The 14,468-nt window shown below is 44.2% G+C and overlaps 1 protein-coding gene across 4 annotated transcripts in view; it reads left to right on the top strand.

Annotated features, from left to right (window-relative positions):
- The window catches only part of LOC137429644 (kalirin), a 429,755-nt gene that overhangs the window by 241,552 nt on the left and 173,735 nt on the right, over positions 1 to 14,468 (top strand). For all 4 annotated transcript variants that reach the window (XM_068119740.2, XM_068119741.2, XM_078779669.1 and 1 more), the window contains exon 22: positions 7,914 to 8,036. In XM_068119740.2, the coding sequence (XP_067975841.2) occupies positions 7,914 to 8,036 (123 nt within the window). The remainder of the gene's footprint in view (positions 1 to 7,913; positions 8,037 to 14,468) is intronic.

A 14,468-nucleotide genomic window follows, 5' to 3' on the forward strand; every position in this document is an offset into this window, starting at 1 on the left:
GCTCGTGAGCAACATGCACATCTGCATGGGCCGTACTCTCTCCTGTTCCCAATCTAGCTTCCCCCCGTTCCGATTCAATTTTTGCCACCTTTGGCTTCTCCTGTGCCCCCAATTTTTCACTCCGAGCCCTCGCTTCGTCCCTCATTACCTCCATTTGGTTCTCCAATCGCTCCCTCTGAGCCCTCATGTCTTTTAGTAAATTTACTATGGTCTGGAGATCTATCGGGGCCGTCCCAGCGGCGGGGAAAGTTCCAACGCTATCCTCCTTATCCCCCATTTCCGGCTCACTCCCGACGCTGACGGAGGCCTCGCTGCGCACCTCCATTTCGTCGACCTCCGACATCCGCCTTTCGGAAGGTTGTTTCCCGCGCGCGTATTTATTTTAATACCAAAAACACAATTTAAATTTGACGAAGACGCGATATCGCGCTCCGTATGCCCAATTGATTATTAAATTTCTCCGCCTCGCCTATACAAATTTTGCGTTCGAACGTCGGACGCAATGTACGCCCGACCGTGTCGATGTCTCGCCGCGGACAAAAAAATTTGTCCGACGGGTTCAAATCCCACTCCTGACACCACTTGTCGCGTGACTACCCTTGGTGAACACCGTAGGGTAACACGGATGACCGATTGCGAGACTTTACACTCCCGAGGCGAAAACTCAATGGCGGATTCAAGCTCAACACAAAGTTAAACGCGCGGGAGGCCAGACGCAACGAGCTCCACAGCCTTATCTATTAAAATGAAACACCCAGGAAACTGCGTTCAAATATGTACAGAAAATAATATAAGGATTTATTATTTTAAAGTAATAACAGTGAAAAAAAACACGCGCCGGTAATACTAATAACTAAATCGGGACGTCCCCACACGACTGATATCAAACACAAAACGAGGGAGATTAATTACGAAAAGAACACGTCACGTCGTTCAAAATGTACGCGGATTCGGGCTTATCTGGTCTTTCGTCGTCTTTGTGGCTGCCGTCCAACACCGCTCCTTTCGGCCCGATCGCACACCTCGCTCCAAGTTCCACGGCCCTCTGCGTCCGCCTCCAAGCGCCACCAGGCCTCGTCGGTCCAACGGCCCACACACACCACGAGCTCCTTTGCTCCAACGGTCCACCGCAGGGCTGCACGAAGCAACCAAAACCAAGTGCCAACTGCCAACTGCAACGAGCTGTGGTCACGAATGTTCAATGAACCGTGTCCTGTGCCAACTGCCACGAACTCTGGTACGGAACTGTAACAACGAACTCTGCGACTCAACTCAACTTCCGACTTGATCGCTCATCGACGTGTGTGTCCGTGTCTGTTGAAATGGCGTCCGACCGTCGCCTATATTGGTGGCCGATGACGTCACATTGGCGCACTCCTCAGCCAATCAAAGCCTCCCAACTCGCCCAGGTCACGCCCTCTGCGGCATGCGACTCCTGACATCTCCCGTCCGTGACCCCGCGGTCCTGGTGTAACACGTGCCAGCGAGGTTGGTAGGCCTTTGAGGTGCGCAGGCGAGGTTTGTAGGCCTTGGAGGTGTAAACGGTGGCGGTGTATTGTGGCGGTGTTCTTGGCCTGGTGGTGCCCATTTATTACGAAGTCAATGTCAGGGAAAGGGAATTATTTAATGTTGCACTAAGGACCTAACTAATGTTTATGTGGTTTGCAGTGCCATAAAGGACAAAGGTTTGATTACTAGGTGAGACTCACAGGGGCGTTACCTTTAATCCCTCACTATTTAACACTCGAACCTCCAGGTAGGTCCACAACCATACATCTTACCCCGACAAACGCCTAGACATCAATAACTTATTACATGTAGAGTCCCTGTCACGACAGCCGAATACCTACCTATTCAGATCTACCTAGCTCTAGATGTTGCATTACCAAATTCATAACAATATTTTAAAAAATCAATTGGCTAATAGCATACGTAAACCACTAGTGCTTCATCCGAAGCTGTAACTTTCAAAATTAATTAAATAAGCCATTAATCGAAAAAATAAAAATAATTAATTGATTAATCAATAAATCAAAAATATCCTTTAGAGCCACATCACTTGGTCTCTATCGTGTCCAAATATTAGCTTCTGAGCTCAAAAGGTGCCTGAGATATTGGCCGGATGAGAAAGAAAATAAATAAATGATTAATAATGAAAAAAAAAAAAATCATAAAATAATTAAATTAATCAATTCGCTAATAAAATAGCTAAACCACCGCCGTTTCATCTGAATCTGTAACTTAAAAAAATTAATTCATAAAATAATTAATCGAATAATTAATTGATTAATCAATAAATCAAAAATATCATTTACAGCTAAATCACTTGATCACTGTTGTGTCCAAATATCAGCTTCCTTGCTCAAAAGGTGCCTGAGATATTGCCCAGATGAGAAAGAAAATAAATATATGATTAATAATGAAAAAAATAAAAGTAATCATGAAATAATTAAATAATTAATCAATTTGCTCAAAGAATACCTAAACCACCCCCGTTTCATCCGAACCTGTAACTTTAAAAAAATTAATGAATTAAGTGATTAATCGAATAATTAAATTTTTAATTGATTAATCAATAAATCAAAAATATACTTTACAGCTAAACCACTTGGTCATTCTGATGTCCAAATATCAGCTTTCTAGCTCAAAAGGTGACTTTTGTAGTGAGATATTGCCTAGATGAGAAAGGAACTAAATAAGCACTTAATTAATCGATAAAAATTAAATAACTAATCAATTAATTATTGATTAATCAAAAAAATAAAAAAAAATAAAGAGTTTGTCAAAGCACTTTCTCACTATTGTGGCAAAATTTGAGCTGCCTAGCTCAAAGGATGGCTGAAATATTGCCCAGACAAACAATCAAACAAACAAACAACCGGAGTGAAAACTGAGTACTCCCTTTCAGCATGTCATTGCCAGGCCCCCTTCAGTGCCCGGCAATGATGTTATGCAGCGCCTGGAGATGGCATAGGAAAGGAGCGGTGAACAACAAACAACCGGAGTGAAAACTGAGTACTCCCTTTCAGAGTGTCAATGCCAGGCCCCCTTCAGTGCCCGGCAATGACGTCATGCAGCGCCTGGCGATGGCATAGGAAAGGAGCGGTGTACAACAAGGAAACTCATCACTATCCACAAACTTCAATGCATCCCGACAATATACCTAAATCATCAAAAAATTCCCAAAACCAACGACACTACGAATGTCTTTAAGAAAATAGCGGGATGGAGTCAATCTTCCAAGTGTAGATTTTGCAAGGTCGAAATAGAAAGCATGAGTCACCTTTTATTGGGATGTTAAATAAACTAATGTCAGAACAGCTTTACACGCAATGGAATAACAAAGTACGTTGAGTATTCCACTGGCGCATCTGCAGAAATGCAACATCCCAGTTTTAAAAAAAATCATGGACACACTAGAACGACACTTCGTAGAGAGCATATCTCCACCAGTCTGAACAGTTTAGGTTTTGTATCCCAATGATAGGCCGGATCTTGATTCGGACCTGAACCAAAATCTAATTGGCTTGTTCTTGTCACCAAACGAACTCGTCCACCAGGTTTATTCATAACTCGTCCACAACTTCTTAAAATATCATGTTATATATCGATTTTTTCACCCAATCTCTCAATGGTGAAGAATCACTTAAGAATTAAATAATTCTCGTGTCCGAATCCATATTCAGATCTTCACCAAAATCAAATCGATTAGTCTTTGTCACATACGCTACCTCTCTGCCAAATTTCGTTTGAATCGGTCCACAACTTTTTGAGATATTTTGTTCACAGACAGACAGACGGGGTGAAAACATAACCTCCATCCACCTTTGGTGGCGGAGGTAATGAACCAAAAGCAATCATTGAAAACAAGGAAGTTATGCTCATGTATGACCTAATGATCCCATCGAGTGTGGACACAGAGAACAAAGCATTACAACTGGATGTTGTAGTGGGTTCAAAAAAAAAAAAATATGGCATTGCTAATTGAGGTACCCGGTGTGTACCACGGTTTAGAATAGGTACACCGTATCCCTGCGTGTCGTAAGGGGCGACTAAAAGGGTTGGCGTCAGGAAGGGCATCCGGCCATAAAAACATTGCCACAAAAAGAGAACCATGACAATTACAACTACATATGGGCAGGGTACAGCCCGAAGTACCCCGTGGGGGACCCCATCGTCAAAACTCAAGGTGGGGAACCCGATCGAAGCGAGCGTGGAAATCACTCCATTTATGACGACGAAACGTCTGATGCACGACGTGGAGATCGGTTTCTGAGGTTTGGGACATGGAATGACAGGGAGATCAGGAGAAGTGGTGGAAGTATTGGTCAGAAGAAGAGTGGACATATGTTGTGTGCAGGAGCTGAGATGGAAGGGAAGTGGTGTGAGAATGGTGAAGGGTAGGCAGGGACAGAAATACAAGTTTGTGTGGCAAGGGTGCCCGGAGGGCATGAATGGTGTTGGTGTGCTGTTTTCTGAGGAGTTTGTAGACAGTGTGGTGAGTGTGACTCGAGTGAATGAAAGGTTGATGATGGTGAAAATGATGATTGGAAAGCTCTTGGTGAACATCATCTCGGGATATGCTCCGCAGGTTGGTCGGAGCGATGAAGAGAAGGACAAGTTCTGGTGTGCTATAGAGAAGCTGATGGAAAACGTGAAAGATGAGGAGGTTGTTGTGGTAGGAGGAGATCTAAATGGACATGTGGGAAGGAGTATGGATGGTTTTGAGGGAGTTCATGGGGGTTACGGATATGGTGTGAGAAATGGAGAAGCTGAAAGGATTTTGGAGTTTGTTGATCGAGCTGATTTGTTGATTTGTAACACTCAGTTCCAGAAAGAGGATAATAAGCTTGTTACATACACGTCAGGTGGGTCGACGACAACCGTTGACTACCTGCTGGTGTGTAGGCGGCGAAACATGGGGCACCTCCGGGACACAAAGGTGATCCCGGGGAGGAGGCTGTTTCACAGCACCACTTGGTTGTCTGCGACATAAGGGTGAAAGGTGTGAGGAGAGCTCGGCGGGTGAAGTACCAACCGAGAATGAAGGTGTGGAGGTTGAAAGAGGTGACAGTGAGGGAGGCATTAAAAGAGAGGCTGAGTATGGTAGAGGGTGATGTGGTTGAGCTTGAAAGTGGTTGGATGTCAATGAAAGATAGTCTGTTGGGAGCGGTTGGTGAGGTATGTGGATGGACAAAAGGACCACCGAGGCACACGGAAACATGGTGGTGGGATGATGAAGTTGGAAAGAAGATTGTCGAGAAGAGGAAGAAGTTCAAGGAGTGGCAGAAGGCGAAGGATATGGGGGCAGAAAAGGCAGAGCATGAAAGTTATAAGGCAGCCAAAAAAGCTGCAAAGAAAGAGGTAGCAAAGGCGCAGGAGGCATGTCGGAAAATGTTCGGGGAATGCTTGGATTTGGAAGAGGGTCAGAGAGCGGTATTCAGGATTGCAAATCAGATAGCGAAAGAGAGGTGTGATGTGATGGGGGTGAGTTGCTTGAAGGATGAAGTGGGACAAATCGTTGTGGACCCAGATGGAATTAAAGGAAGATGGAAGAGATATATGGAAATACTGTTGAATGCAGAGAATGAATGGGATGGCAACATAGAGAGTAACCCAGTTTTAGGACCGGCAGAGAAGATAACCGAGAAGGAAGTTGAGGAAGCGATAAAAGCAATGAAGAGTAGAAAAGCGGGAGGGCTGATGGGAGTTGTGGGAGATATGTTGAAGGCAGCAGGACATTGGGGTGTGAAGAGAATGACAGAGATCTGCGATCTGGTGGTGAAAGAAGGCCGCATTCCAGTGGATTGGGAACTGAGTACCCTCGTCCATCTATACAAGGGGAAAGGTGACCCTCTGGACTGTGGCTCGTATCGAGCGATAAAGTTATTGGAGCATGGAATGAAGGTATTGGAAAGGGTGTTGGAGAGGAGGATAAGGAAGAAAGTGAAGATTGACGAAATGCAGTTTGGATTTATGTCAGGAAGAGGAACGACAGACGTGCTTTTTAATGTGAGGCAGTTGCAGGAGAAGTACATGGAGAAGAGGAAGAAGTTGTTTCTTGGGTTTGTTGATCTGGAGAAAGCATTCGATAGAGTTCCATGTGAAGTATTGACATGGGCAGTGAGGAAGTTAGGAGTGGAGGAATGGTTGATCAGAGTAGTGATGGCAATGTACAAAAGAGTGCGCACAGCTGTAAGGACGAAGGACGGGAACAGTGGTGAGTTTGAGGTGAAGGTGGGAGTGCATCAGGGGTCGGTACTAAGTCCACTACTATTTGTAGCTGTGATGGAGGTTCTCGCTCGGAACGTAAAGGAGGGTTTACCGTGGGAGTTGTTGTATGCAGATGATCTGGTGTTTATTGCAGAAAGTATGGATGGACTGAAGGAGAAGATGAACAAGTGGAAGGAATGTATGGAGACAAAAGGTCTGAAGGTGAATATCAGAAAAACGAAGGTGATGGGAAGTGGTAAAGCATGTGGTGAGGTGGAAAGAACTGGGAAGTGGCCATGTGCTGTGTGCAGGCAGGGTGTCGGAGTGAATTCCATTCCATGTACAATGTGCGCTGAGTGGGTTCATCAATAATGTAGTGGTCTGAGAGGGTCATTAACCAGTGTGGCAGCTGCATTCAAGTATAAGGTGTGCACAGAGGGAGCTGCAGATGGAGGAAATGTTGAGTTGGATCTTGGAGATGGCATGAAGCTGGAAGGTGTGAAAACATTTTGTTACCTAGGAGACATGCTGAATGGAGAAGGTGGATCAGACTCGGCAACGGTTGCTGGAGTGAGATGTGCATGGAAGAAGTTTCGGGAACCTTTGTGGCATGCTGATGAGGAGGAGAGTGTCGCTGAAGCTGAAGGGAAAGGTGTATGCTGCATGTGTGAGAAGTGTTTTGATTTATGGGAGCGAGACATGGGTAATGAACGTAGAGCAGCAACGAAGGCTGGAAAGGGTGGAAATGCGAATGGTTCGGTGGATGTGTGGAGTATCCTTGAGAGAGAGGAGGACAAATGATGAATTGCGAAAGATGATGGGAATATAACCTGTGATGGATGCTGTCAAGAGAAACAGTTTGAGATGGTTTGGTCATGTGTTGAGGAAGGATGAAAGTGACTGGTTGAGAAGAGCGATGGAAATGAATGCAGAAGGAAGTAGAGGACGGGGAAGACCGAGAAAGACTTGGCTGAAGATGGTCGAAGAAGAAATGCGGGCAAGGGGGTTAACAAGGGGAGATGCAGAAAATAGGGCAAGATGGAGAAGATTGTCATGGGGACCGCAAGGCTAACTCCCGCTCTACCAGGGAAAATGGCCTTAAAATGCATGTTGTTGTTGTTGTATTGCTTTTATCACTTCCTCAACTTCCTTCTCAGTTATCTTCTCTGCCAGTCCTAAAACTAGGTTACTCTCTATATTGCCATCCCATTCATTCTCTGCATTCAACAGCATTTCCATATATCTATCTCTTCCATCTTCCTTTAATTCCATCTGCCAACTTATAATACATTTTATACATATTATTTTTACCTAAATACCTCCTTGTTTTATACTTACATCAAATGCAATGCAATGCAATAGGAACTTGATAACCTGAAAACCTACCAAACCTAAACAATATGTGACGATGGAGTCTAAAGACGTTCTCACAAGACCTGATCAACCAATTAGCCAAATATCCCTTGTTTAACATTATGGAAAATGCCCTCTCAACGCGTTCCTCAAAATCATCCTTTACTGAACAAATTATTATTTCTGTCACAACTATGATGTATTTTGCTGTGACGTCATTGCCAATTGTAATGGCATCGTTAATTTTTCTGGTGATGTAACTCTCCTCTTTCATACGTCGCCTTTCACATTACCATTGAGGAGATGGTTCACAATCCACTGACTCTTCACATGGTTCTGTTCCGCAGATCATTGGTTGGATCCAGAACACTGGGCACGCTTTCTTGACTTCGCACCCGATCCCGAGCCAGGATATCGCTCATAATGGCGAGCTGCTGGAGGAATGGGATCGCTTTGTCATGTCTGCCAAGGTTAGCTCGACACAGTGCAATGAGGCGAGGCATGACGTCCAGTAACCAATTATTATTTGATCGCCAGAGCAGAGCTTTGCCACAAGGAGGAACAGTTGTTGTTAATTGTTCGTGTTAATTAGTTTATGGAATGTATTTGGGCGTCTCATTGAATGGCTTAATGAGGTGATTTTCTTGTGAATGTGTCCATGTCCAAGCCGCATGCTCATGTGGGTCTAGTTCAGGACTGCTGCTGTATTTCCTTCCCTGCCTCCTTTCCTGTTCCTTCATCCCTTGCTTGTAATTCCCCCACTTCTCCACTATCGGTGCATTGCCTTTAACCCCTCTGTCACTCACTCTTCCATGAGCCTCAACTTCACTGAAAAATAGAGGATAATAGTAACAGTTAATCACAAAGATTGTGGAAATGAAGAAGAAGAAGAAGAGGAAGAAGAAGGAATGCGAGATAAATGCTGTGATTCCAACAGTGACTTATTATTCTCTGACTGCAGGATTCCTTTTGAAGGACATTGAAGGAGCACACTAAATTATATATGGTGATACTTGTCAAAGCAATGGAAAAGCATATAAAATAACATGAAAGGAACACACAAACAACAACAAGCACAGCCACCACGACAGCAGTAATAACAACTACATTTTTACAAAAAATCTTTTTTTTCGTGTTTCACTTCATTTTACATCATCATTGACAGTCACAGATAGACATACAATATGTTTATGAAGCACAACATGCTGTCTTTTGTTTAAATCTGTCAGCGAAAATGAAGGTGCTGGAGAGCGTTCTGGATGGGAGTATAAGGAAGAGTGTGGAGAAGGAGATCGGAGTAGAGCAGCAGGGGTTTAGAACTAGTAGGGGAACAACAGAGGGGATGTTCACTCTGAGACAGCTAGTGGAGAAGACGTTGGAGGTGCAAGGTGAAATGGAATTGGGATTTGTGGAGCTGCACAAGGCCTGCGACGCCGTCCCAAGAGAGATGGTGTTGGCGACACTGAGATGGATGGGAGTGCTGGAAGCAGAAGTTAGGTTGGTGGAAGGGATGTACAAGGGAAGAGTTTTGGTTGCTCCTGGGATGTCGGAGGAGTTCAATGTGAACATTGGTTTGAGGCAGGGAAGTGCTCTAAACCCACTGCTGTTTATCATCGTGATGGAGCTGGTAAGCAGGAAGGTAAACATGAAAGATATTCTGATGAGGATATTGTATGCGGCCAATATGTATATTTTTTTGTAGATGAAGCCAGGACTCATGTAAGAGCTAACACATAGAACATATAATAAAGGGAGCGGGAGACAAGAGGGGGAGAGAGAGGGAAGTACAACAACAGTGGAGAACAGGGACATCAGGAGATTTCTGGAAGGGAGAGTGCTGGGGCAGGTTACACAGGATACACAAGTTGGAAAGTACAGGGTATATCAGGAAAGAGAACGGATTTTGAAGGAGGTGGATTTGGGATGGATTAACAAGGGTAGAAAAGATCAAGGTTTTGGTAGCATGGACACGACAGCACATACACATAAAGACGCAGGGTGTACGCGGACATGACGCAGCACGTACACGGATCTGACGTAGCGCATACACAGACATGACACAGCATTTATACAGATGCGATGCAGCATGGACATGACACAGCATGGACGCAGTACAGCCACCGACCAGGCATACTGGGATACCACGGGCGACAGATGCTTTTTGCCACCGTCGCAGGCCGACACATGATCATCTCATTTCATACTTTCCCGGGATGCTATTTGTGTCTGTAGTTGTGCTGTGTTGTCACGGATTCTGTGTCCATGCTGTTTCCGTGTTGTGTCATTGTCCCACCCCAGTGGAGGATTAGTGGAGCAGAACGGGGTGTGGGATGGTGACACCGTGAGATTGGTCACCGGCAGTCCAATACGTATTCGATTCATCGCTCAAATCTCCCATGTACATGTGCTGGTATCTCGGTGGAGATGGTGTTACAGTTTTGAGTGACGGCTGTTTTGTCCACTTAATCGTGTGGATGGTATGTCTCTCAATTGCGGTGGATAACCACAAGATCGAACCATCTCTGTTGCTTCATAACAGTTCTCTGTAAAATGTTCCGAGCACAGAAGCGAACATTTTGTAGGCCCGATCCACACTGGGGTATTTCGGACAAACCTTGCCCAATTTCTGGCAAACCCAGGGTCTTTCAGCCATTGGTAGAACATGAAACCATCTCGGTTTGTACTACTACAACCATCAAGGATGCATTGACGAGGCATAATTGTGAAAATCGAAAATTATTTGCCGTTTGAGTTAAATCGTACTGCAATGTAATCCACAGGCAGTACGAATATGGCGGTCGACTTCTGAGAGTGACGTGAAGAATAAGTATGACGAATAATAAGATTTCGACTTTAAATCTCAAAATTACCCACTTTATAAATCGCAAATCAGAAAAAAACCACATCGTATCTATTTTGTGTAGGGTACCGTATCAAGGGATACTGCAGATTAGCGCCGAGACAGTCTGAGCGTTTGGGTTCCCCTTTAAAGTGCATCCATTTCGTTTGGCGTTAATCTGAAACGATACCAATTTTGACTCGTGCTCCCCTTCAATGGATGACGTCTCTTCTTTGCATTTTGCGATAATTTAAAATGTAAGTTCTTCTCTGAACCTCTTTACCAAGGTGTTTTTAAATGTACACATCCACAAGGTAGCTCATCATTCAGCATTCTGGATGTGTTATTGGTAAATCGCAATATGATTAAATATTAATTACTATAATGTACAAAAATATAAGTTCGCTAAATTATTATTTTTAATTATCTACATCTCATACACTAAGAGGTTGGCTTTGTGTGCTTTGGCCTGCTCTGTATACGATCCCTTCCGTGCTCTCATGCGCTTCATGGTGACTTTCTCTTCTGCCATAGATGTTTTTGAACTTTCACAGACTTGATTTCTGAAGTGGTTTCTTCAGCAATTTTTTTGTTTTGTGTACTCTTGGATAGTGGAGTGCACATGTGCATATTTCCGAAGTTTTAATATTTCAGCTATGGGAGTGTACGTGCGCATCTTTCCATATAAACAAGCGTTACGCCTAGGTCCCCCGTCGTCGTTGAAGTGATGTGAGTTGACAAAGTGGAAGACGCAAGGCGGCCATCTTGGATTTTGACGTGGCGACCCAATTTTCACTAGCGTTTTCCCTTATGCGTAGATACACCCACACACCAGATTCGAATTTAGTAGTTCGTTTATTTTTCAAGATATTTCGCTCACAAGGTTCAGACATATATATGGTGGTGGCCATCTTGGATTTTGACGTGGCGACCCAATTTTCAATAGTGTTCTTCCTTATGCGTAGATACACCCACACACCAGATTAGAAGTTAGTAGTTCGTTTATTTTTCAAGATATTTCGCTCACAAGGTTCAGACATATATATGGTGGTGGCCATCTTGGATTTTGACGTGGCGACCCAATTTTCAATAGCTTTCTTCCTTATGCCGAGATACACCCACACACCAGATTAGAAGTTGGTACTTCACTTATTCTTCAAGATATTCCGCTCACAAGGTTCAGACATACATGGCGTCAGACATACATGGTGGCGGCCATCTTGGATTTTGACGTGGGTTGCACCCACACACCAAATTAGAATTCGGTCCTTCGCTTACGCACGCCCGCACACACGCACGCATGCACACACACGCGGACGGAGGGGAAAACCATAGTCCCCCTTTCGCTCCGCGGTGCGGTACAATAAGCCTGATTGGTTCTGAGCCTGACTATGTGGCATCTCTTTAACAAGTACTGATGCCAGAAATATTCCCATGTCCACTTCCATATCTTCAGCGATTAATTATTATTAGCCCCCGTTTGACTTAGTCCGAAATGGGGGCTGATAGATTTGGTCTTGTCTGTCCATGCGTCCGCAACCATATCTCTGAGATCTATTGAGCGATCTTGTTTGTACTTGGCACAAAGGCAATACATGACGGTATACATATGCACATTATTTTGTTTCGCGATGCGATCAAAGATGGCCGACTGGTGGCCATTTTAGTTGTAAAAAAAAACCCGATGTTGATCACGTCCTCAACCATTTCGAGGGCATGCATTTGCCGATGTTGTTAAATCTTGGCACACATATAAGGAATTATAGCTTACATAAGCACGTAAATAGTTTTTTTTAGATCAAATCCAAGATGGGCGACTGGTGGCCATTTTGTTACTTACCGTATTTTCCGGTGTATCAACCGCACCCGTGTATCAACCGCACCCCCGATTTTCGACTTAAAAAAAAATCAAAAAAAAAATCAGATTTTCGAGGGAAAAAAAAAAATCAGGAAAATTTTAAAAAGAGAAGAGAATAAATAAATAAAATGGAAAGTGAAATATGATGAAAGGAAAGATAAACTGAAGACAGAGAAAGAGTGAAAATACATGAAATGAGTTGAAAGAGAATTTAAAAAACATTATAATTATTCTTTCTTGCCAATGTGGGGCCCTGAAAAGGGCCGTTGGGTTTTGGCTCTTGCCAATGTGGGACCCTGAAAAGGGCCGTTGGGTTTTGGCTCTTGCCAATGTGGGACCCTGAAAAGGGCCGTTGGGTTTTGGCTCTTGCCAATGTGGGACCCTGAAAAGGGCCGTTGGGTTTAGTCTCTAAAATCCTAAGAAGTCCTCGTCATCTGTTTCTTCAGTCCAATCCGAGTCGGGGTAGGCGAGATCCTCGTCGTCGTTATCCTCTTCTCCATCGTCGGAAAAGGGCCGTTGGGTTTAGGCTCTAAAATCCGAAGACGTCCTCGTCATCTGTTTCTTCAGGGAAGACATTACGAAGATCATCATCCGAGTCTGGGTGGGCGAGATCATCGTCGTCGTTATCCTCTTCTCCATCGTCGGTCACTGCCACTTCATCCTCCCAGATGATAGTCAGTTTCACTATGTTAACAAATATAATTTCGTTCAAAATTTTGGTAGATTAGCAAAACTATACATTTTTGGAATATTCAGAGCATGAGGAATCCAAAAATTAATGTTTACCTTTGCGAAAATGACACTCAGGACAGTGATGAAGATAGTCAGGTTCACTATGTTAACAAATATAATTTCTTTCAAAATTTTGGGATTAGCAAACCTGTACATTTTTGGAATCTTCAGAGCATGGAGAATCTGAAAATCAATGTTGGCATTTGCACAGACACCTGCATGGCCGCCATTTTGGATTTTGAAAATGGCCGCCATAAAATACATATTTTGCGCGATCTCGGCTTCTAGTCAACCTAGAGACTTAATTAAATATGCTAATCCTATGTTTTCTGGGTCAAGGAATCCAATAAAGGCCTCAAAATAGTGCTCAGGATTATAGAAAAGCAACAAACAAAGGTAATTGAAAACCATTGTCTTTATATTTGTGATATAACTGTATAACATCATACATGATATTGCAAGTCCTTTGAAGTTATAGGTTGTTATAGGAAGTTATAGGTAGTATCAGATTGAACTATAAGTCCTATACACAGGATCTACGAGGTCTATACCGTTCAGGAATATGCTTTTACAGATCTTCATCACTGTCCTGAGTGTCATTTTCGCAAAGGTGTCTACGCAAATGTAAACATTAATTTTTGGGTTCCTCATGCTCTGAATATTCCAAAAATGTATAGTTTTGCTAATCTACCAAAATTTTGAACGAAAAAACATAGTGAACCTGACTATGATGTCATCTTGAGTGCCATCAAGGGCATTAGATATGCAGCACTTGAGGAAGGCCCGCTCGATGATGGCTGCCGGCAACTCCTCCCAGACCTTCAGTATCCAGCTACAGATCGTCGGGAGGTCCACCTTCCTCATCCTCCCAGTCTTGGTGAAGGTCTTGTCCCCCGACAGCATCCACTCCGACCAACAGCGCCGCAGACCGTCTTTGAACGGCTTGTTGACTGAAACGTCTAGCGGCTGCAGCAGCGACGTCATGCCACCCGGGATCATCACCAGATCAGTGTTGAGCCCCCTCAGCGTTGACTTGGTCTCCTCTGTCTTGTGATAACGGAAGGCGTCGAGGACGAGCATGCTCCGTCACCGCGAAAGCCCACCAACTCGTCTCCCCCACACGACGCGGAGCCAGTCATCTACCAGCGCTTGGTCCATCCACCCCTTGGCCTGGGCACGAACGATTACACCCGGAGGAAATTTATCCTTTGGTAGCGTCTTCCTCTTGAAGATGATATACGGCGGCAGCTTTCCCCCATCAGCGGTGCACGCTAGCATACCCGTAAAACGATCTTTCTCATGACCCGTTGTAGTGATGGACACCGACTTGTCACCTTTGGCCGAGATGGTGGTCCCTCGAGGCACATCGAAGGTCAGCAGCGTCTGATCTGCGTTGCCGATGCGGCTTAGGGGATAGTCGTGCTGCTTGCGGAACTTGATCACGAACTTCTGAAAATTAGCAGTCTTCTCTGC

This window comes from Myxine glutinosa, chromosome 6 (genome assembly GCF_964187855.1).
Source record: "Myxine glutinosa chromosome 6, kmMyxGlut1.1, whole genome shotgun sequence".
Lineage (NCBI taxonomy): Eukaryota > Metazoa > Chordata > Myxini > Myxiniformes > Myxinidae > Myxine > Myxine glutinosa.